Source organism: Gymnoscopelus microlampas (assembly GCF_963454915.1).
Source record: "Gymnoscopelus microlampas genome assembly, chromosome: 6".
Classification (NCBI taxonomy): Eukaryota; Metazoa; Chordata; class Actinopteri; order Myctophiformes; family Myctophidae; genus Gymnoscopelus; species Gymnoscopelus microlampas.
In genome coordinates, this window is record NC_139943.1 from 19030274 (window position 1) to 19053669 (window position 23396).

At 42.3% G+C, this 23396-nt stretch overlaps 1 protein-coding gene across 10 annotated transcripts in view; it reads left to right on the plus strand.

The window, feature by feature from the left end:
• Nucleotides 1–23396, plus strand: part of LOC311047589 (unconventional myosin-IXAa-like) — a 70100-nt gene that overhangs the window by 38005 nt on the left and 8699 nt on the right. For 5 of the 10 annotated variants that reach the window (XM_084060342.1, XM_084060345.1, XM_084060338.1 and 2 more), the window contains 17 exons: nucleotides 6440–6759; nucleotides 6983–8323; nucleotides 8450–8537; nucleotides 8638–8871; nucleotides 12940–13040; nucleotides 14139–14227; nucleotides 15446–15675; nucleotides 16363–16479; nucleotides 17067–17264; nucleotides 17870–17917; nucleotides 18134–18245; nucleotides 18923–18984; nucleotides 20168–20360; nucleotides 20743–20871; nucleotides 21153–21258; nucleotides 22177–22308; nucleotides 23105–23228. In XM_084060342.1, coding sequence (XP_083916468.1) covers nucleotides 6440–6759; nucleotides 6983–8323; nucleotides 8450–8537; nucleotides 8638–8871; nucleotides 12940–13040; nucleotides 14139–14227; nucleotides 15446–15675; nucleotides 16363–16479; nucleotides 17067–17264; nucleotides 17870–17917; nucleotides 18134–18245; nucleotides 18923–18984; nucleotides 20168–20360; nucleotides 20743–20871; nucleotides 21153–21258; nucleotides 22177–22308; nucleotides 23105–23228 — 3624 coding nt within the window. The remainder of the gene's footprint in view (nucleotides 1–6439; nucleotides 6760–6982; nucleotides 8324–8449; nucleotides 8538–8637; nucleotides 8872–12939; nucleotides 13041–14138; nucleotides 14228–15445; nucleotides 15676–16362; nucleotides 16480–17066; nucleotides 17265–17869; nucleotides 17918–18133; nucleotides 18246–18922; nucleotides 18985–20167; nucleotides 20361–20742; nucleotides 20872–21152; nucleotides 21259–22176; nucleotides 22309–23104; nucleotides 23229–23396) is intronic. The other 5 variants (XM_084060346.1, XM_084060347.1, XM_084060340.1 and 2 more) reach the window with 4 other exon arrangements.

The window sequence follows — 23396 nt, forward strand, 5'->3', positions numbered from 1 at the left end:
TATTTTTATTTTTTTATCTATAGATTATATTGCGATGAGTCATGGACTTATAAGATGCTTCCGTACTTATTGGAGATACTATGATCATAGTTAAACCTCGGTGGCTTTTCTTTTTTTTACCGTGGTTTGCTAGCTAATAGTGTTTCGATTACATGTTGGATACGTAGCTACGCTGGCTATGCTAACGCACTGAACGTCGTGTAGTTCTTTCTTTTTCTCACGAATATAATTTTTTTACACACGTATTATAATAAGTCACGGACTGATCGGATGCTTCCGTACTTATTGATGGTGTTATGGTCATAGTTAAAAAATAAACTCTCCCTGTTTTGCCATTTTTTTGATCGCTAATAATATATTGTCTTCATGCTTATCTGAGCTAGCCTGCTACCCGCGGTTTTGTCGGGTGGTCTTGCTAAAACTTCATTTATTTTTATTTGTTATTGCCCACGAAGGTTTTGTTTTATAGAGAAATTATCCTGTGTTAGTCTGATCGGATGCTTTTATTTTTATTTATTTTTCTCTCACCGCGGTTTGTTAGCTAATAGTGTTTAGTTTTCATGACAAACATATAGTTGGGCTAACTATGCTAACGCGCTAAGCGTCGCGTATATATATTTTTTCTCTCATGAATACTTTTGTTATAAATATATTACAATAAGTCATGGACTGATAAGATGCTTCCGTACTTATTGAGGATATTATGCTCATAGTTAAACCTCGATGGCCCTTTTTTTTTATTATATATACCGTGGTTTGTTGACTAATAGTGTTTAGATTACATGCTTCTCTGAGCTAGCCTACTACCCGCGGTTTTGTCGGGTGGTTATGCTAAATATAATTCCCTTTCTTTATTTTTTACGAAAGTTTTGTTTATAAGAAAATTATCCTGTATTAGAGACTGATCGGATGCTTATGTACTTATCGATGATGTTATGGTCATGGTTACACTTTATTTATTTATTTTTCTCCCCCGTTGTTTTATGTGCTAATAGTTTTTTGTTTTCATGTCAAATATATAGCTAAGCTAACTTGCTAGTTAATGCCCGTGATTTTGCCGGGTGATTCTGAAGCGTAGCGCCCCCTTTGGTCTGATGGACCGTAAACCTTGAACTCTGAACTTTGAACTACAGATAACCGCTCTGATTTCTGGGTATTGAAGTTTTTTAGTGGACTTTGCAACTGCGGGCGGGACTTCGCTGTCTTTGTCTCCATCTAGTGGATGTTTGAAAATTCTACACTATATATCTATTAGATGGTCTGGAGGTTGTACACTAGTGTCATTGAACCTGATGATGGGGGGAATTTCATTTTCTTTTTTTCAAAAAAAAAAAGAAGTCTGTTGTTTATTTTTGATACCTTACTTCATTTATGCTGACCATGATTGTAGCTGCCTATTTTACTAACGTGTCTTTAAAGGAAGAATTATATTTTTTTATATATATTACTATTAACGATTTTTTGTAAAAAGTTTGAAATTTCTATGCAGTACATATGTTGGACGGACTGGATGTTTTATTTATTTTTGTCTTTATTTGGGATTTTATTTATAATTTAAGGTTCTGCCATTGTGTCTAACCAAAATTAGTGCGATTTTACAGGTATATAATGGGACAAAGGGTACTTTCTTATTTCTATTTTATTATTGTTATGATGATGTTTTTCATTCATTTTTATTTATTTTTTATCTAAAGGCTTTGATGTTTTCTGATATGGTGGGAGTCGCTCGCGGTACGATTAGTATAGAATATGGGTAGTAGTAGTACCGACGATTGGAAGCGACTTGGATGTTTTTTCCCGCTGTCTTTCTTTTCTTTTGGGGAGGAGGACTTAGGGACTAGGGGGAAATTGTTATTGGTTACACTCGCAACTATTTTTGCTCGTCTTTTTTTTTTCCTGTTTCCTTTTCTTGTGTGTTTTTTCTGTTTATGTCTGTTTGTAGATGGATTGTCTCAGATGCTTGACGTCGCCCGGAGCCCAATGCAACTGTGTTTTATGATGAGTATTGATCACATTATAGGAATGCTTCAGACCACTCACCTCCTATATTCCCAACAAACTCAACCCTGCTATTATGAGTGGTAACTCCAGTATTAGATTTGTATCATGGAATGTGAAAGGCTTGAATGGTCCGATCAAAAGGTCTAAGGTTTTTTTACAGTTAAAGAGGTTGAAGTCAGACGTTGTTTTTTTACAGGAAACCCACCTCCGATTGTCTGATCACGCCAGACTGCGCAGTAATTGGGTGGGTCAGTATTTTCATTCGAATCTTGATAGTAGGACAAGAGGGGTAGCCATTTTAATAAATAAGAGACTCAATTTCACGATTTCTGCCACTAAGGTTGACACGGGGGGCAGATATGTCATTCTGACGGGAACTCTTTGTCAAATACCAGTAATTTTAGTAAATATATATGCTCCCAATTGGGACAATGCCAAATTTGCTAATGACCTCCTGTCGTCCCTCCCGAATTTGGACACTCACCGTCTTATTCTCGGAGGAGATCTGAACTCTGCGATTTGCCCGTCGCTTGATAGATCGAGCCCCAGAACCCAACAGCAATCTGCTATGGCTAAAGCCTTTGATGTGTTTATGAGAGCAAATGGTTGTGTTGATCCCTGGAGGGACAGAAATCCTCAGAGTAAGAAATTTTCATTCTTTTCAAATAGGCACGGAACTTTCTCTCGTATTGACTATATTTTCATAGACCAGTTCTTCTTACCAGCTGTTGAGTCCTGTGATTATACGGCCATAGTCATTTCGGATCATGCGGCTCTGCTGCTTGATATAAATTTTTTTGCCTGTCAAGGGGAAAGACCTTTATGGCGTTTTAACTCTCTGCTCTTGGCTGAGGAAGAGTTTTGTGACTATATTTCCAGTTCAATTGATCTGTTTCTTGCCACAAACAGAACGGGAGACACCTCTGCTTCTATTTTGTGGGAATCATTGAAGGCATTCCTCAGAGGGCAGATAATTTCATATTCGGCATCCTCTAACAAAAATAAACGGCTTAAATTTGACAATTTATGCAAGGAAATCACTGAGTTGGACCGTCTCATTGCTCTGAATCCTGACCCAGACTTATGTAAAAAGAGACTTGACCTCCAAGGCCAAATTAATCTACTAACTACAACAACAGCCGAGAAACTATTACTTAGATCAAAGGGTAGATACTACGAATTCGGAGATAAATCTAGCCGTCTATTGGCACACCAGCTAAAACGAGAGGCTGCCACCCGGTTAATTCCACAAATTAAGGATAATTTGAACGTATTACAGTCTACTCCCGCTGACATTAATCAAACATTTGCTACTTTCTACTCCTCCCTCTATAAATCAGAATTTCCAACTGACACGTCTGGTATGACCACCTTCCTCTCGAACCTTGATTTTCCCAAGCTCAATGCGGCCAAGGCAACAGATTTAGATGAACCCCTTCAATTAGACGAGCTAACTGACGCCGTTAAATTAATGCAAAGTAATAAATCCCCGGGCCCTGATGGTTATCCCTCAGAATTTTACAAGAAATTTGGTGCAAAGCTTACTCCTCTGTTACTCGACATGTACAATGAGTCACTGGCCAGTGGTTCACTCCCCCCTACTCTGACACAGGCAACTATTTCTCTTATTCATAAAAAAGGTAAGGACCCACTTAACTGTGGATCCTATAGACCTATATCTTTGTTGAATGTAGATAGCAAGATCTTGGCAAAGACTCTCTCCGCTAGGTTGGAAAAACTTTTGCCAAGTATTATTTCGGTAGAACAGACTGGTTTTATACAGAAGCGTCACTCATTTTCAAATGTAAGAAAGCTGTTCAACATAATATATTCCCCGCCATCCCTAAATACACCAGAGGCCGCCATTTCTATGGACGCGGAGAAAGCGTTTGATAGGGTGGAGTGGGGCTATTTGCTCGCAATACTCAGAAAATTCGGTTTTGGAGATGTTTTTATATCCTGGGTCCAACTACTATATACCTCCCCTAAGGCGAGTGTCTCTACTAATAGCTTAAGATCGGAGTATTTCCCTCTAACCAGAGGAACAAGACAGGGATGCCCTTTATCCCCTCTTTTATTTGCAATTGCCATTGAACCGTTATCTGTTGCTTTGAGAACCTCACAACTTTTTCAGGGTATAATGCGCGGAGGTGCGGAATATAGGGTATCTTTATATGCCGATGACTTATTGCTGTACTTATCTGATCCTGTTTCTGCTGTCCCCCATGTACTCTCCATTCTTAAGGATTTCGGTAGCTTTTCTGGATACAAATTGAACTGTCAAAAAAGTGAATTTTACCCAGTTAATGATTTGGCTAAAAGTATAACTCAAGCAGAGCTGCCATTTCATATTTCAAATTTGGGCTTTAAATATCTGGGTATACAGGTCACCAGCTTATTTTCCTCATTGTTTTCTGCTAACTTCGACCCTTTAATGGATCAGGTGAAATTAGATCTCCAGAGATGGGATAGCTTGCCTCTATCTTTAGTGGGTAGAATTCAATCTGTTAAAATGACCATACTCCCGAAATTCTCTTACCTCTTTCAATGTATTCCGTTATTTTTGCCTAAATCTTTCTTCAAGTCCTTAAATCAAACAATTTCATCATTTATATGGGGAGGAAAACAACCTAGGATTAAAAACTCTGTTTTACAAAGAGACCGTGATAATGGAGGTTTAGCTCTGCCTAACTTCACATATTATTATTGGGCAGCTAATGTACAGAAGATGGCCTATTGGCTCCACTCTCCTTTGACTGATTGGTGTGTGCTGGAGTCTAGATCTTGCCGCTCAACCTCGCTCCCAGTACTAATCCACTCCAAATTACCCCTGTCACCATCTAAATTTACCAGAAACCCAGTGGTTATTGCCACACTTAAGATTTGGTCACAATTACGCTCCCACTTTAAATTCAGAGAAAGTTCTATAAAATGCCCTATAACTTGTAATCACTTATTTGCCCCTTCTATCCTAGACGCTGCCTTCATGCATTGGAAGGACAAAGGCCTTGTCAGATTCTCAGATCTTTATGAGAATAACGTATTCTGTAGTTTTGACAGGCTTAGTGTCAAATTTAATTTGCCCAGAAACAATCTTTTCCGCTATTTTCAAATTAGAGACTTTGTTAAAAATCATTATCCCTCCTTCCCTGCGAGACCTGGAGACCAGCCATGGGACAATCTTCTTATATTGGACCCTAGGCAGAGAGGCCATATTTCAATGACATACCATTCTCTAGCCCGTCTAAATATGCTTCCTCTGGTCAGGAATAGAGAGAGGTGGGAGACCGAACTGGGTGAAACCTTCTCTGATGTGTGGTGGGATGGAGCTATTGATCGGATCAATTCATCAACATCCTGTGCTAGACTAGGCCTTATTCAATTCAAAATTTTTCATAGACTCCATTACTGCAAATCCAAACTTGCCACGATATACCCTGGAGTTGATGATAAATGTGACCGTTGTGCCCTGTCACCGGCCAACCACACTCACATGTTTTGGTCTTGCCCCAAACTGGTACATTTCTGGACCAAAGTCTTTGAAATTTTGTCAGCTGTCCTCTCAATCCGTCTAGAACCTTCACCCTTGGCAGCAATTTTTGGAGTACCACCAGACGAATACTTTAGACTTCTGACCACAAAGAAATCAAATGTACTGGCGTTCACCACACTGTTAGCAAGGCGCAGGATTTTGTTGAGTTGGAAATCCCCAAACCCCCCCCCCGTGGCTATGTGGCTTAAGGATGTGATGAGCTTTCTGAAATTAGAAAAGATTAAGTTCACAACCAGGGGGTCTACAGACAAATTTTATAAAATCTGGCAACCATTCATTACTTATTTTGAGAGTCTGACAGTGCTTCCAACAGGCTAAATTCTTCTCCTCTCTGTTCTCTATTTACCTTCATTATATAACCAAAAGACCTCTATATGTCTGTGATATGATATATGACTGATAGATAGCATTCTGAGTTGCTTATAAGGGCGCGTGGCACGTTGGCATCTGAGCAATCCATCTTGTGTGTATTTCTTTTTTTTCTTTTTTTTATTGTCTTTCTGTCTGTCTTTTGATGTGAACATTTCTTTCTATATTATGTCTATTTTTATTTTCTGTTACATTTTCACTGTCTGTGTCAAGTCTAAATCATGTTTTTTTTTTTTTTTTTGTGTACGGTACTTTTCATTGATTCCAATGCTTTTTGATACAGAATTTTTGTCTTTATTCTTTAAAAATAAGGAAAAATTTGACAACAATAACAATAAGGGGGAGGGATGGGAAAAGGGAGAAAATGTAAAAATGCAAATTGTCTACCTGCTTTCATGTAAAAACTGTGAAAATAATAAAAATATTTGTTAAAAAAAAAAAAATATTGTTTTTGTCTTCACCCCCATTCCAATTCACCCGCACCCCCCTCTCCTCTTGCTTACTTGCTTTCCATAGCGATGGTGGCGTAGCTGCCTCCTCAAGCAGTCTCGGGAGTCTTCAATCGACCACTCTGCCTCCATCCAGGAGGGGGCAGCGGTATGCCTGCAGGCAGCCTGGAGGGGCTACATGGTCCGCAGGAGGTTCCTGCTGTGTAAAGACTCTGTCCTGATACTCCAGAGGAGCTGGAGAAACTACTGCTGTCACCGCCGGACACTTGCGGCCATCACAGTTCAGACGGCCTGGCGGGGGTACAGAGAGAGGAGTCACTACTGTAGGATTCACAGGGTAGTGACAGGACTACAGGCCCTGGGCTTAGGATACCTGGCACGTCTGAGGTGAATTGATGAGAAAGGGCAATAAAATGCAATATGTCGTCTGCTTACTGTATGTCCAAAACTTGTTTTGGTCATATTTACGCTGTCTCGAAAACCCGAATAAATGTTATTTCATAATTTGTGAATTGTTGGAAAAATACCTTTCCAGTTCCACTTTAACAGTTGGTGGTGAATACTAAAGTGTATTTTTGCTGTATACACTGATGGTTGATAACATCCTCAGGTTCAGGGAACTGAAGGAGCAGCAATTACATGAGAGACAGCTACTGAATGACCAGAAGAGTCTAGAAGCAGAGGAAGAGGAGGCAGAAAGCATGACGGGCCAGGATTCTGAAGCCATGGTGGACCTCGCTGTTTCTGGATACAACATCCAGGACATCTCCATGGAACCTCTGGCCTCCAAGCCAGAGTCAGAGTCAACAGACATGTTTGAGGCTGACAAAGAAGAGGACTCAGAGACTCAAAACAGAAACGTTGATGAAGCAAGCCACAAGACGCGGTCCAAGCGCGAGAGCAGGCGGATGAGAGAACTGGAGCAGGCCCAGTTCAGCTTGGAGCTACTCAAGGTAAGAAACACAGACAGAGGAGGAAGTCCTCTCCCTGAAGACACCTCCGCCCCAGACAGGACTGCCCCAGGTGAGTTGGAGGACCAACCGCACGACCAACAACCCTCACCCCAAGGATCCCCGGTGAGCCATGGGAGCTTTGAACTTCTAAGTGTGGACGGAATGGAAACCGAGGGTTCTAGTTACCTTGGTAGCCAATCAACTGTCAGCCCCCTTGACCTCAGCTTGGAGTCCTCCCATCCTGAGATTGTACCATTGGAGTCCTCCCATCCTGAGATTGTACCATTGGAGTCTTCCCATCCTGAGATTGTACCATTTGACGAGGGGCTTAGAGATTCAAACTTTAATGAAAAAGTAATGGTTGTGGAGCCGTGGGTCAAAGAAGACACTCCACGTGCAACGTTTTATATCGCTGCTGACCAAAGCCCTGTGCAGGTGCCCAAATTTGAAAGCCCCAGCAGACCTTACAAAGACAGGAGAGAGTCCACCTCTCGACGGCCGGTGGTGGTGGTAATCAGCATGCAGAAGGAAAGCCCTGCGGATGAAGGAGAGCTGCAGGCAGCCAAAGCCCAGGGAAGAGCCACTCATGCAAGTGTAGCCTCAACCGGTTCCCCCAAGACCTCCATTGCAGGGTTAGAGGTGGGATTGGAGAATGGACAGCCTCTACAAACCGCCACCCAGGCAAAGAGAGACTCATCTGGGAAGGACAGGTCCTCTTTGCCTTCCAACACTCATGTTGTTCATGAGGAACAACCAGGAGTGTGCTCATCAGAGGTGGATATCCAGATTGTCATGGAGCCCAGGGCTCCTGATGCTCTGCCCAGCAAGGAGGAGAAGAAGCCGGGTAGGCCTGTCCAGGACACCCCCAGCCCCACCCTTGACACCAAGCCACCAAAGGCCCAGAAGAAGAGCTCAGCCCAGAAAGTTATAGTAAACATGATGGAGAAGCCTTCAAGCTCTGTGTTTTCGCCGCCCAGACGAAAACTGCCCTTCTCTAAGTGAGTTCGCTGTTCCACTACACAATATTGAATGCCATTGTGGATTGATGCGATTTTATGATATTATTTTTCAAGGTTATTCATTGTGGTTATTGATATCAAATTGTTGTTTTCGTTGTTGGTTAGGTCTGATAAGGATCTGGTGAACCAGGAGAGGTCTCTGACCCTGTTCAGGGATGATAGTAAAAGTACCGCAGCATCCAGAAACCGAGAGGTACAGTACACACATACACACACACACACACACACACACACACACACACACAATCTCTAACCTTGATGATAACCTCCCCATGTGGTTGGTTGCCTGGCAGCAGCAGTTGCTGGGTCGTCCAGGTCCTAAAAAAAAGAAAGCCCGCATGTCCAGGACACGCTCCGACTTCCTGACGCGCTGCAACTCTGAGGGCGCCACCCAATCAGATGACGATGAAGATGTATTCTACACCCCCGCCCCCTCCTCATCCCGCACGCTGCCCGTTCCCCTCTCCCCCCCAACACGCCTCCCCCACCACCCTGAAGGAGGTGACTTCCACAGTGACTCTGAGATGGTAAATAAACCGACAAAAGCCTCCTGGACTTCTGAAATAGGGCTGCACGATGAGTCACACAGGAAATGACAGTCATTGAGGACAGGGTCAATGCTGTGGACAACAGGCACAAAGACAACCACCTGCTGTTTTAAAAATAACTATCTAGACACTACAGAACACCTTCCTCACTCTCAGCTTGTAGTCTATGTGGGGAAATTAATACATGAACAGCTTCACGCAGGAGGCACAAATAAATAACACTTATTTAATGCCAGTTTGAGCTCAGGAAGCAAGCATCACAAACAGCTACTACAGTTTTCTTAGGAGAATCAGAAACAGAACAGAAACAGTATTGACTAATCTGATTTCCAAATCTCAAGAGGCTGCAATTATTATTATTTTTCCTGTCCAGATTTTATTTAGCTCTATAGCTAATTCTGAGACAGTTATTGAACTGAAAATGCAATAAAATGCGTTTTCGTGTAAGGAAAACACATTTAACTTTCAGACTGTTTCCATGGTGCTGTGTAGAATGTGGTGCCACTCCAATATCAGTCAAATTTAATTTAAACTTTTTCCACACAGAAATAGTGTATGTAGAGAAAAAGCTACATGTAAGAGCAGCTTACAGGTAGTACATATTACAGCTAGAATATTTTTTGTGTGCATGTCATGCAGCCCTACTCTGTGAGTCCCTTGTAACCCCTCCGACTGACCGACCGATAATGTACCCCTTCCTATTGACAAGACCTCCACGCTCCTCTCTGGCTATTTTCTGGGGGGCCAGAAGAACCTTTTAACACTGCTAACCCTGCTGCTGTAGGATAGTTGGAGATGTGAAAACCGTATCTCTGCCTGCATAACAGCTGTTTGAACGAGTCCTCCCCATCTTGTCTGAAGGTGGAAAACAACACGCAGTAACTTTTCACACAAAGCGGGAATGTCCTGCTGACTCAGCCAGTCAATGTTGTGACCACACAGACACAGAAGAACCATGCATGGGTTCAAGTCGGGATCATGACCCATGCTGCATGGCATCCTTTGTCTCTGTCATTTCACAGTTCTGTTGAACCGGTCAGCTCACTGTGATGAAAAAGGGAGAAAAATATCACTCAAAGAGCCACTTGTCTTGGCTGTGCCAGACGGCCGCATTGCAGTCACATGTACTGTGATCTCATGGGTCAGAAGCCCATAACACACTAAGCCACAGGTTTCACCTCTTGTCACCCCATATTTCAGGCTTCCGCGCTGGTCTCTCTCATCAAGAGATGACTCATTCATGTTGAGATCTGATTCAAATCTGATCTGAAAGATGTGTCTCTGTCTGGACTCTCGAACACTGAAGGCTGATTTATAATTTTAAGACTGTGTCACTTGTCGGAAATAGCCAAGCTCACAACGTGACGCAACGTTGTAGATCAGCTATTTTCAGTGAGCGACGTCAACATTCTCAATATCTGTTATTTGCCCTCACCAGTCTGTTGTCTGTTTGTTGACAGAAACTTCTACATTGACAATAATACAATTATTAATGTACAGTATTTTATTGCTCAAGGACACCTGTCTGTTGTGGGATTTGAACCTGTAATATTGTAGCTACAGGACTCTCTCTAACCCAGGGGGGTCCCCAGATGACGGTGAACTTGAGTGAAGTGACAATTTCAGATTCAGATTCAGATTCAGATTCCTTTATTAGCCATTGTGTAATACACATAGGAATTTGTTTTGGCAATTACATTGTTGTGTTTCTCTTTTTCACATATAACATACAAATACCAACAAACACAAAACAACACCGTGCAAGGAAAATAGATAAATATAAAGTGCCATAGTGGTCAGTAGTGCAATGTCATTGCCAGTGTCAAGTTTCAGTGACCCTTGGGGGCGGGGGAGGAGGGAAGCCAGACTCATTGAGCAGCCTGGCAGCTGAGGGAAAGAAGCTGAGTCTGTGGCGTGCTGTGGTGGCCTTCAGCAGCCGCATCCTTCTCCCAGAGGGGAGCAGGGTGAGGAGGCCGTGGCCAGGGTGGGAGGGGTCATCCATGATCTTTCTTGCCCTCCTCAGCGCCCTGGAGTCGTGTAGGGACTTGAGGGAGGGCAGGGGACGGCCGATCACCCTCTCTGCGGAACGAATCACCCGCTGCAGCTTGACGAGATCTTTTGCAGCTGCAGCGGGGAACCAGGTGATGATGGAGTGGGTGAGGATGGACTCGATGATGGCCGTATAAAAACGGGTCATCATAGCCCTTGACAGTCTGTACTTCCTCAGCTGCCGGAGGAAGAACAGTCTCTGCTGTGCCTTTTTCAGTAGGGCCATGATGTTCAGTTCCCACTTCAGGTCCTGGGAGATGGTAATGCCCAGGAACTTAAAGGACTCCACAGAGTTCACCGGGGTGCCTCCCAGCATGATGGGAGGGGGAGGGGCTGCGTTCCTCCGGAAATCCACCACCATCTCCACTGTCTTTTGGGCATTTAGCTCCAGGTTGTTACTGCTGCACCACCTACGCAGCCGCTCGATCTCCCTCCTGTAGGCCGACTCGTCCTCCTTGGAGATCAGGCCCACCAAGGTGGTGTCATCGGCAAACTTGAGGAGCTTGACCGACGGGTGGAGGGAAACACAGCTGTTGGTGTACAGGGAGAATAGTAGTGGGGACAGGACACAGCCCTGCGGGGAACCGGTGCTGGTGGACCTGGAGCTGGAAATGCTCTTTCCCAGCTTCACACGCTGAGACCTGTTGGATAGAAAGTCCGTAATCCACCTGCAGGTGGAGGCAGGCACTTGCAGCAGGGACAGCTGGTGCTCCAGGATAGATGGTAGGATGGTGTTGAAGGCTGAACTGAAATCTACAAACAGGATCCTGGCATAGTTGCCGGCAGTGTCCAGATGGTGTAGGGCGTAGTGCAGAGCCATGTTCACGGCGTCCTCCGTGGATCGATTTGCTCTGTACGCGAACTGCAACGGGTCCAGCACAGGATCGGTGATGCGCTTCAGATGAGCCAGGACAAGGCGCTCCAGGCCTTTTAAGACCAAAAAAAAGAAAAGACCATTACTGCATCAAAAGTAATCAACAAACTATACTGTTTGTTTGTTGATTACAAACAAACAGTATAGTTGTTGCCTGTTGCCTGAGGTGGCATCCTAATCCTAAGAGCAAAGACGCCGAGTTTACCACTGCCTTGGATGCCAGCCGTTCCACATGCATGCTGGAGCCATTCAAACTTGTTACCTTAGTAACTCTTCTCCTCTGGTCTAACTCCCTTCCTCTCCTAACAGGATCTTCCCAGCATGCACTCTGTCTCAGCCTGTCTCATAACAATAGTATCCATAACTATATGAGTACTATTTCAATAGTTTCACCATCTTCAGTTGATGGACTTGTTCTGTCAAACCTACAGTGCCCCCTAGAGGCCAAGGTTTTTGATGCAACTCTTAGTTCAATGTGGGGGGGAAATGTCAATATTGTTATTGTCATACTCAAAACTGTAGCCTCATTGCTCAACAATATAGCCATGTGTATAGACAGATAGAGAAACGTCTAATGTATTACTACTATGCAAAATCCATCTCCAGTGTGGAATATTATGCATATACCCTGTAGATGGACAACATACTGTACAATACGTGCTCAGTGATTAGTTATGATGAAATAGTAGTGTTACATTACACAGGTTTGAATTCCTCAGTTAAACAAGGACTGTTCCAAGCACTGTGTGTACATCTGTTAGAATTAACTTTACCGGACAGGAAGTACAGTCTATCGTTGATGTCATGCAGAAACCTTGTATCTCCATATTTCAACTTTTTATGTTTTTTCGTAGATGAATGCCCTACTTGATCATACAAGAGGGTCGCACAAAAGTATGAAAATAGTAGATCTGTTTCTATAAACTCACTGTGAGCTTGCAGATCGGTTATTTTCACTATTTTAAACGGTTTTGGACATACTAGGTTTCCACCTGACAGCAAGGATATGTTAATATTAACCATTATACAGGAATCACAGTGTATATCTGTTAGTATTAATCATCATAGGACAGAAAGAACCATGTAGTAGTTAGTGTTAACCACCATCTCTCTGCTCTGTCCAGTCAACTCACAAAGAGCAGAAGAAGATCCATAAGACCATGTCTTCGGGGGACCTCGGCAAGGTGGAGGCTTTGAGAAAGAGCTCCACCACCCAGGATGGAAGGTAGGCTGCCCCCCAGCCTCACTTTAGGACCAAACAAATGGGAGGTTTTCCTGCTTTGGCCCGATTGCTTGAGTCTGGACCTAAGATTGTTTTCACACACAAGAGTCCTTAATGTGAACCATGGTTCAGAATACCATCTACGACGTCATCAACGTCACTTCTGTCATACTCACCAATTTAGTAAATATGTAAGATAGCAAATGCTTCTATTTCATATGTTGAATACTGTTTTGTTTGGCCCTGTTTGTTTCAAGTCTCACCTACTGACCACAGCATCACCGTCGCCCCTATTTTGTATGACGACATAGCATAAAGTGACACTTTAAAACAATCACTTTTTGACATGGAGCGCATGTTAGATAGCATGTTGTTTTATGCTAGGTTTGTGTTCTAGCTTACTTTTTTTCTAGGTTCTTTGTGTTCTAGTCCCTTTGAGGCCCTACACAATTCTCTACTTACAGTATGTGATTATTTACCTTGATATTGACTAGAGTTCAATAAACACTGTGAGCTGCTCTAGATAAGAGTGTTTGCTAAATGTCTAAATTGTAAATTGGTGCAGATTGATTTCAAACCCGGTGATGACTACACCAGAGCTAGCTTGATACACCCCAGACCACCAGTTTGTGTTGGAACAGAGACCGCTTTTCTGGTTCATAATGAGTTTATTTTTTGCTGCGACCGTGCAGATAGTTTAAGCCACTCTACAAAGAAACGATTTGCTTATATATTAGTATGTAATATAACTGTGTAATGTGATATTATGTTATGTAGTCATCAGTATCAGAAACACATCACAACATATAAAATCATACCTGTTGTTTTAAATGTGGATAATATGACACTGGACATGCTTCTGTTCTGTAACTTGTATTGATATAATGTTAGCCCCTATACTTAGTTGCGTGCCGGGTCTCTGACCACGATAACTGTGAAACGACCTGATGTTCGTAGAGACGGTCAGGTCTGCACCGTCAAGACCGCGGAGACCACAAAGCATGTATGGAACACACTCTGCCGTCAGCTCTGTCTGGCAGCTTTGTGCATTGTCAGCATGAAGATGATATGGGAGAGATTTGATGTTTGTGTGTTTTTCAGCAGCAGGGTGAAAGGGAAGATGCGTTTCTGGAGCAAGAGCAAACACGGAGACAAGAAAGTGTCCAGAGAAAAGCAGGCCAGCACACATGGTGAGAGCACATAACAGGCTAGTTGCAGAGACGCATGGTAAGAGGAGAGACACATGGTGAGAGCACATAACAGGCTAGTAGCAGAGACACATGGTAAGATCTCATAACAGGCTAGTAGCAGGGACACATGGTGAGAGCACATAACAGGCTAGTAGCAGGGACACATGGTGAGAGCACATAACAGGCTAGTAGCAGAGACACATGGTAAGAGCACATAACAGGCTAGTAGCAGAGAGCTTTGATGCCAAGAGAGGAAACTCATGTGCTCCGAAGGTCTTGGGATTTTGAAATCTCTGCCTAGCCATAAGTCTGGGAACTTTAAAGGTGAGAGTGTTTAGTAACGAACCTATGGCTACTGGTTTGGAAACCAATCATGTCCCTGCCCCAAACTCATGCTAGTAGTAATAACCATACATTACAACTACTTTAAAGGACATACAAGCTAGTATTGAATAACTTCTTATATACAGTACATAACTATATTAAAGAACATACAATCTAGTGGTACACTTAAAGGTAGGGTAAGTGATTTTCTTTGGTTAAAATAAGTGTTAAATATCTCTAAATTCTGATAGCACTCATTGCTATAGAGTGTTTGTTCCATGTCTCTCCAGCTCTTTATTAAACATAAAATGCATTTTCAGGTCGGGATTCCAATCAGGATAGAGAACTCAGTCAGGTTACAGATTAAACAAGTGAAATTGGAAGTGATGACACAAAGAAATGAGCAGACAAGATTGGAACTGGAACACTATAAAAAATGAAGCTGATAAATGGGTACTCTCTCCTGATTGGCTGAAAGTTTTCCACCTACCTGAAAATGTATTTTCTGTTCATTAAAGAGCTGGAGAGACTGGGAAATCCCTGTTATTGAACAAACACTCTATAGCAATGATTAGATATCAGATCAGATAGTAATTTAACAAAAAGCTTTTTGTTTTAACCAAAAAATATCACTTACCCTACCTTTAATACCTACATAGGCCTACTGTATAATATATAGAGTATAACTACATTGTGTGTACTGTAAGTCAGTGTTTATTTGAGATGTAAACTTTAGATTCTCATAAGTTCACAGTTTCTATGGTCTTTAACTATCCATTAAGAGAACGGTCGCAGATACAGATCCTGTCATCCACCCATCACGGTCTATCGTTGTACTGTATATAACAACAGTTCTACCCATATCCCCTCTTTCCTCCTCTCTTCTCCTTCCAGACGGTACATCTCCTCCTCACAGCCCAGAGCTGAGTGCAGCTCCTCAGGGGGACGGGGCGGCTCCCAGGGAGTTGAAGGAGAACAGGCAGCCATCTCCTCCACGGAGGAGGCGGAGGAGCGTGAAGATCAGTGGCGGGGCGTTGGAGCACGCTCACTGGCACAACGACGGGCTAGAGATCCTGACGTCAGCACATGACTACCGCAGCATGAACGACTTCTTAATGAAGAAGGTTAGACCACACATACACACAACACTCACTATACACACACACACATACGCACAAACAAACATACACCCCTACCTCAACCAATGACTACTCTAGGCTTCAGTAACTGACATTCTTGTGCACACATGTTGTGCACACATGTTGGTTTTGCAAACCTCTGGGGACATTGCATTGACTTACGTAAATCATTCCATATGTCCTTACCCTAGCCTCGGACGAGTCTGACAGAGATTCTTTCATCGATGTTTGGATTTTCTCTGTCAGTCTCAGTCGTCAACCCCAAATATCCACTGGATATTAATGGTCCTATGTCTCCATACATGTACAAATTAAAACTATAAATTGGATAACTTCAAGCCATGGATGATACCTGTCAAACGGGACCACTTAAATATTCCGTATTGTTCAATAAAGAAGTGTTTTAATCACGCCTGTGCCTGAATTTCACTCTAGTCTATTACTTTGTTTCCCTCGAGTGTAATACTGTATTTCAACTGCTGCAACAGCACCACCACTTCTCTCATTGAGAAAAACAAAATAAACCTATTAGACATGTGTCCCCAATCAACTGGTATGATGTAAAAAATGTTGACCTGTGTCTGGACTGTACGGACAGTATGCCTGTCCTGTCTCTGTCCACTTTACTGTTCAATTAAGCTGTCAAATAACAACTGTATTGTGTTTGTCCAGATCGGGGACCTGGAGTGTGAGGACAGTAAGAAGGACACAATGGTGGATGTTGTCTTTAAGAAAGCCTTGAAAGAATTCAGGATCAACATCTTCAATTCTTACTCCACTGCTCTGGCTGTATGTACCGCACACACACACACACACACACGCACACACACACACACATGCACACACACACACGCAGGCATGCACACACACACACCAAACACTCCAACTAACGCTTTCATCCAGAGACATTCATGAATAGTTTGTTTTAAACTGCTTGGGAGGGGTGGGGTTTCTTGCAGCTGGAAAAAGAAAGAAAGTCTATAAACAAAAAAATGCTCCAATAACAATTTGAGAATACATTAATACGCTAACACGTAGGGGTGTGCGATACACTAGTTTCACGATACGATACACGATATTGGGCTCACGATATATGGCACACCCCTAACAAGACATCATCCCAAAACCTCACATGCTGGTGTATTTATAAATGTTTATAGGAGCATTTTCTAGTAGGTAGGCTGTACTGTAATAAAAAAAAAAACAATAAAAAAAGAGTACTAGTTGGAATTGGAAATAAAATAGATATGAAAATCGATGTGCATCCTTTTTAAACAAGTTTTGTTTCTTGCAACAGAACAGTGAGATAAATGTCCCTCCTGTCCTCTATCCTGCAATAACCTCTCCTCTTCTCTCACCTTCATCTCATGCCCCAGATGGATGATGGTAGGAGCATCCGTTATAAGGACCTGTATGCGTTGTTTGAACACATCCTGGAGAAGAGTATGCGTGCAGAGGAGAGAGACTGGAGTCTCCAGTCAGAGTCTCCAGTCAGAGTCTGGGTCAACACATTCAAGGTGTTCCTGGATGAGTTCATGACCGAGTACAAACCCACTGAGGGAACCTTAGGCAGGGTGAGTTAGCCCTATATATACACTTTGTCGTCCGACATATAGCAAAAATATCAGCAATTTTAGCTATAAAGAAGGTTTCACTGTAAGCCATGAAGCCAATACAGTACAACCATACAGGTAAGCACTGTTAAACTTAATATAGTTACCCTAAATATTAAACAGAGCACAACATGGCAGATATAGAGCTGTGAAAAAAGGCTGTCATCAGTATAAAGGTTGTAACGCCTTGTTAAATCAAGGTCTCAAAACGTCCATTGCCTCTCAGAACAAACCTTTAACGAAGTACAGCACCGTCTGAATCCCAGTGGTGGACCTGCACTATACAGGCTGGCTGCTGGTGTGCATGTCCTGCTGTGGTGACAGTCTACACATTGTATTGTATAACTTATCAAGTTATAAGCCTTTTGGCTTTTTGGCTCTACCAGTACTTCACTATCTGTCACTTTTTTAATGTCTCTATTTGCATTTTCAATTTCATATGTGAAAATAAACAAAGAAACAACATTGTCGATATGGCAATAAATCACAAAATCCTCATTTCCTGTATTTATGAATTGTTAAATGCAGGAATCCTGTTAATATTTTCTGGTTTTACGACTTTTCAGGCTCCTAAACCGGAACGTAAGAAGGGGAGGAAGAAGGAAACAGACATTGTAAGTAATTTTTCTCCAATTATAGCGGCATCACTAAGTTCGTCACGTCAATGTCAATGTTTGCCATTTCTGCGTTTCAAATAAAATCCTACTTGTTACATGAGTTCATGAGTTCATATCCAGCTCAAATCCGCTGCCCGTCTTTTGACTTGTTATTGTAACTTTATGTCTATTAAAGTAATCTCTGAAACCTGTGTCCATCTACTGCCTCTGTAGGTTGAGGAACACGACGGCCACATTTTCAAGTCCACCCAGTACAGCATCCCTACATACTGTGAATACTGTTCCTCTCTCATCTGGATGATGGACCGTGCATGTGTCTGCAAATGTAAGGGCACGCACGCACGCACGCACGCAAACACACTCACTCACTCACTCACTCACTCTCACACACCCACACACACACACACACACACACACACACACACACACACACACACACACACACACACACACACACACACACACACACACACACACACACACACACACACACACACACACACACACACTCTCAATCTCTCATCTGGATGATGGACCGTGCATGTGTCTGCAAATGTAAGGGCACACTCACTCACTCACTCACTCACTCACTCACTCACTCACTCAATCACGAACTAGTGTTATACTGTAGTAATTCGATTGTAGTAATCCGATTACAATCTCTCAGTCCTGTCATAGAATCTGATGTTCTATCTAGTTATGGTCTCCACCCTCAGCCTGCATCCTCTCTGTGGTGGATGAACCTCTCACAGGAACTGTATGGTTGGGAGTAATGAATAATGATGCTGTGTCACTGGCCGTCATTTTCATCTTACCACAGAGAGGAAAGCTGCAGTGTGTTTCAGAGAGCTCAGAGAACTAGCTTCAATATTTTTTGGTAGATTTAGTTGATGCTCTTATCCTTTGTTTATATCTTTGTGTTCCAGTGACATACTGTAGTTATGTGGATGAATTAGAGCTGCTCTGATTGGCTGTGATTGAGCTGTTTTTCTTCTTGTGTAGTGTGTCGCTACGCCTGCCACAGGAAGTGCTGCTCCAAGATGACCACCAAGTGTAGCAAGAAGGTAGGGTGGGGTATTAATGCGTCTGATTTCTGTTTGAAATTTACAATATTGTGGCAGAAATTGTAAATCTTGTTTGTCCTCGTACACAAGATGTAACCAATAAAGAAACCTAATTGAAATCAGGATCATTGTCTGTGTAAATAGAGCAGTTTGTGATAAATGAGAAAACCACAATTAAAGAACGCTCATGTTTCTGTGACAGTAACTTTATTTAATCAGTTATGTCCTCTAATCAGTTTCTGTATTATTTAATGCACTTGTACATTTTTGGCAACAGTTTTTATTTATTGCGTATCTCAGTTATGTAATTTTGTCTTTCTCTTTGTGAATGTTTACACATATTATGTAATTTTCCTGTACAGTCGGACACCTTACCAGTCTATGTGTAATGCTATAGAGCTGTAAATATTATCACACTATTTCCGATGTGTGTATAATTTCAATGTACAGATTATTGATTTTATATTATACTGTTTAGATTGATTATAGGTTATTGGTTTACCTGTGGTTCTAGATGACTATTTCTATGCATTTGATGTATTACCTTGTGTTTACCTTGATTACGGTATATCGCTCTGGATTAAAGGACGACTTCACCGCTTTTCAACCCATCTTCATATAATTGGTCCTCACTAATACTCATGATAAAATGGTACAATTTTTTTCTACTTGGTCTGTGTCTCATAGGAGGGCTGTGGACAGTCCAGAAACCTGTCTACCAGTGACATCATCGATAGGCATGATTTTTTTTTCCAACAAGATTTCACATTTTTTATTTAGATTTTTATTAACACGAGAACAATGGCTTCTTTTATTGCATTGCAACTTTCCAGGAATAGAAAGCCTGCAGTTTCTATTAGCTTGGATTCCCCATTAATGATGTCACTGGTAGACGGGACTCTGAACTGTCCACAGCCCTCCTCTGAGACACAGACCGAGTAGAAAAAAATTGTACCATTTTATCATGAGTATTAGTGAGGACTAATTATATGAAGATAGGTTGAAAAGCGGTGAAGTCGTCCTTTAAGATCATCTGCTAAATGCCTAAATTGTAAATTGATGTGTTACATTGTAACAGTGTTGTCTGTGTGCTTTACGTTACCAAGCACCAAGACAAGTTCTTCAGACCTCTCAATGTAAATGGGGAATACATGTGATACAGTCCTGCTGACTTGTGTTCCAGTATGATCCGGAGCTGTCCTCCAGGCAGTTTGGAGTAGAGTTGTCCCGTCTCACCAGCGAGGAGCGAACGGTGCCCCACCTAGTGGAGAAACTCATTAACTACATAGAGATGCATGGTCTGTACACAGAGGGCATCTACAGGAAGTCTGGCTCCACCAATAAGATCAAAGAACTCCGGCAGGGGCTGGACACAGGTGGGGATTGACGGTGGTCTGGTCCATTCAAAAAAATAAGGAGGAGAGGATGATGACATATTTCATTCCAAAATTATGTTTTTCAGTTTCAAAAGCAATTATCAGGAATACAAACTTTTTTCAGACGTGACTTTTCTCTGTTAATAGAACAACTGATATATATAATTTAATCTCCTTCTATTATGTACATAAAACACATTGCTTGTCAGTTAGCTTATTTAGTGTGTCAGTTTTTGCCCCATTTCAGATGTTAACGTTAGTAAATCCAGTATGTCTGCTAATACAGTAGATACATATTTGCCTCCGTTACAGATAAAAGTGCTGTCAGATAGATGTGTTTTCAGCAGATGGAACTCAGTGTAACACCTCTCTCTGTTTCCAGATGTGAACAGTGTGAGCCTGGATGACTACAACATTCACGTCATCGCTAGCGTGCTCAAACAGTGGCTCCGCGACCTTCCCAACCCTCTCATGACCTTTGAACTGTACAAGGAGTTCCTCAGGGCCATGGGTAAGAGGCACTGCTGAGGCCTGTCTCTAGCTGCTATAGTGACAGTTCTCCACTGTGGAGAAGGTTCTATGTGTGTCCTTAAGCCTAGGTCAGACCAGAGATTAGCGTGATTTATACGTCATTGCACAGCCGTCTCACGTGCTGAAAATAGCAGACCAACAAGCCGTACAACAGCGCATACATTTAAGCATTATAATGTTGCACAGTAAAATCACTGAATTACGGTAAAGTGCAGGTGTTTGTGAATGTTCTAACCCTGTTGTGTGTGTATGTGTGTGTAGGTCAGCCAGATAGGAGGGAGGTGCTTAGAGGTGTGTATTCAGTGATTGACCAGCTGAGTAGAACTCACCTCTACACGCTGGAACGCCTCATCTTCCACCTGGTCAGGTCAGTAACACCACTGTTACTACTGCTAATACATGGGATGTATACTGCATACTAACACCACTGCTACTACTGCTAGTACATGGGATGTACTACAGTATACTGCATACAACACAACTAATACTACTTATAGTACCAGTGGTACTATACTGTATGTCAAATAAACACGTTCAAGTTTAATATATGATAGGAGAGAGTACAATGCATGGTCAGGTCTCAGCACTCTGTTGTAGTAGGGCTGCAACTATTGATTATTTTCGTAGCAATCATCTTCAAATCCAGTCCTATATTTTGCTGATCAGAGTAATGGTCACTGAGTTATGGCCATTTGAAGTGTTAAACATTGCTGTAACACTGCTGTAGTTCCCCATATGTGTGCAATGTAGGTTTTTTGGTGTGACGATTCTAATGCCAGAGCCCTGAACAGCGTTTGTGTCAAGTTTGGTGAGGATTGGAGCAACAGTGTGTCTGTGGTCCCCAGGCCCCCCTGATGGGGACCCCTGAGGGCCACACATGGACCCTGGTGTGGCTATTCTGATTGCAGACCCCTGACCCGTGTTTGTGCCAAGTTTGGTGCAGATCGGGGCAATGGTGGACACAAGTCTGCATGTTACATTTGTGCTATCCACCGTCCACCCATTAGGCAATTTTAATATAGGATAGGACATGTACTAGGGTCCCTTCTTAATCTCTATCACAGCTAAGGGGTCTTTGGCCTGAAAAATGTGACATACACATTGTAAAATATAAAGGCTATACAACACTACTACTACTGCAGTTACTACCAGTAAACAAAAATAAACATGTTCAGCACAGTGACATGCTACTTCTCATTGCAATTCTGTGATGATGAATAAGAGTCAGTTGAACTAACCAACATTCTCTGGTATGTTGTGTTGTGTTGTGTGTGTGGTATTGTAGGATCTGTCTTCAGGAGGACACCAACAGGATGTCAGCCAACGCTCTGGCCATCGTCTTCGCTCCCTGCATCCTGCGTTGCCCGGACACCATAGACCCACTGCAGAGTGTTCAGGACATCAGCAAAACCACCGCGTACGACTCCACTGTTACTTCCTGCGCTATTCTGTTCTATTTGGTTCTATTCTACTCTTCTGTTTTTGTTGTATTCTATTCTGTTTCTATTATATTTAATGTTGTAGTCTATCTGGTCCTACTCTGCTCTGTGCTGTTCTATTATAGCCTATTCCATTACGTTCCCCTCAGATGCAGCCTAATCGTATCTCTTATGTTCTGTTCTAGTCTCTTCCATGCTATCTCTCTGTTCTAGTCTCTTCCATGCTATCTCTCCATGCTAATGTATATCTAAGTCTGCTCCATGTTATCTCAGTCTGTCCCATGCTATCTCATAGTTTTCAATGCTATTCCAGTCTGTTCTATGTTATGTCAGTATCTCCTATGACCTATGCTATCTCATTGTTTTCAACGGCAAAAAGGCACGTGAAATTCATTGTGCGCTAAAAACCAACACAGCATCTACAGTCTCAAGAGTACCACGTTAAAGACTCTGTGTCAAAAGTGCTCTATGTTAAAAACTAATAAGCTGCTTAAATAAATAAACAATCTATATAAAAGATCTAAACTGCAAAATAGCTCAAGTGCAAACTGCATTGTCATAGGTCCAATACATTAGCCACAGACATGTGGCCATATGTTGTGTTCCATGCTATCTCATTGTGTTCCATGCGATCTCATTGTGTTCCATGCTATCTCATTGTGCTCCATGCTATCTCAGTCTGTTCCATGCTATCTCATTGTGCTCCATGCTATTCCAGTCTGCTCCATACTATCTGTCAGTCTGTTCCATGCTAACCACATCTTTCCTCTGCAGGTGTGTGGAGCTGATTGTTAATGAGCAGATGAGTAAATACATAGCTCGTCTCAGAGATATCAGCAGCCTGGAGTTCGCTGAGAGCAAAGCCAAGATTCGACTGACTCACATCAGAAAGTCTCTGGTAAGACCAATGGACTGTAGGATAAGAGCAGAAATCTAATCTTTATTTGTATAGCACATCATATTATTGCTGTCGGGCAGGATACCTTGTATCTCCATATTTCATCTTTTTATGTTTTATTTTTTTCATAAATCAATGGCCCATTTTATAATTCGTTGTAATGACATT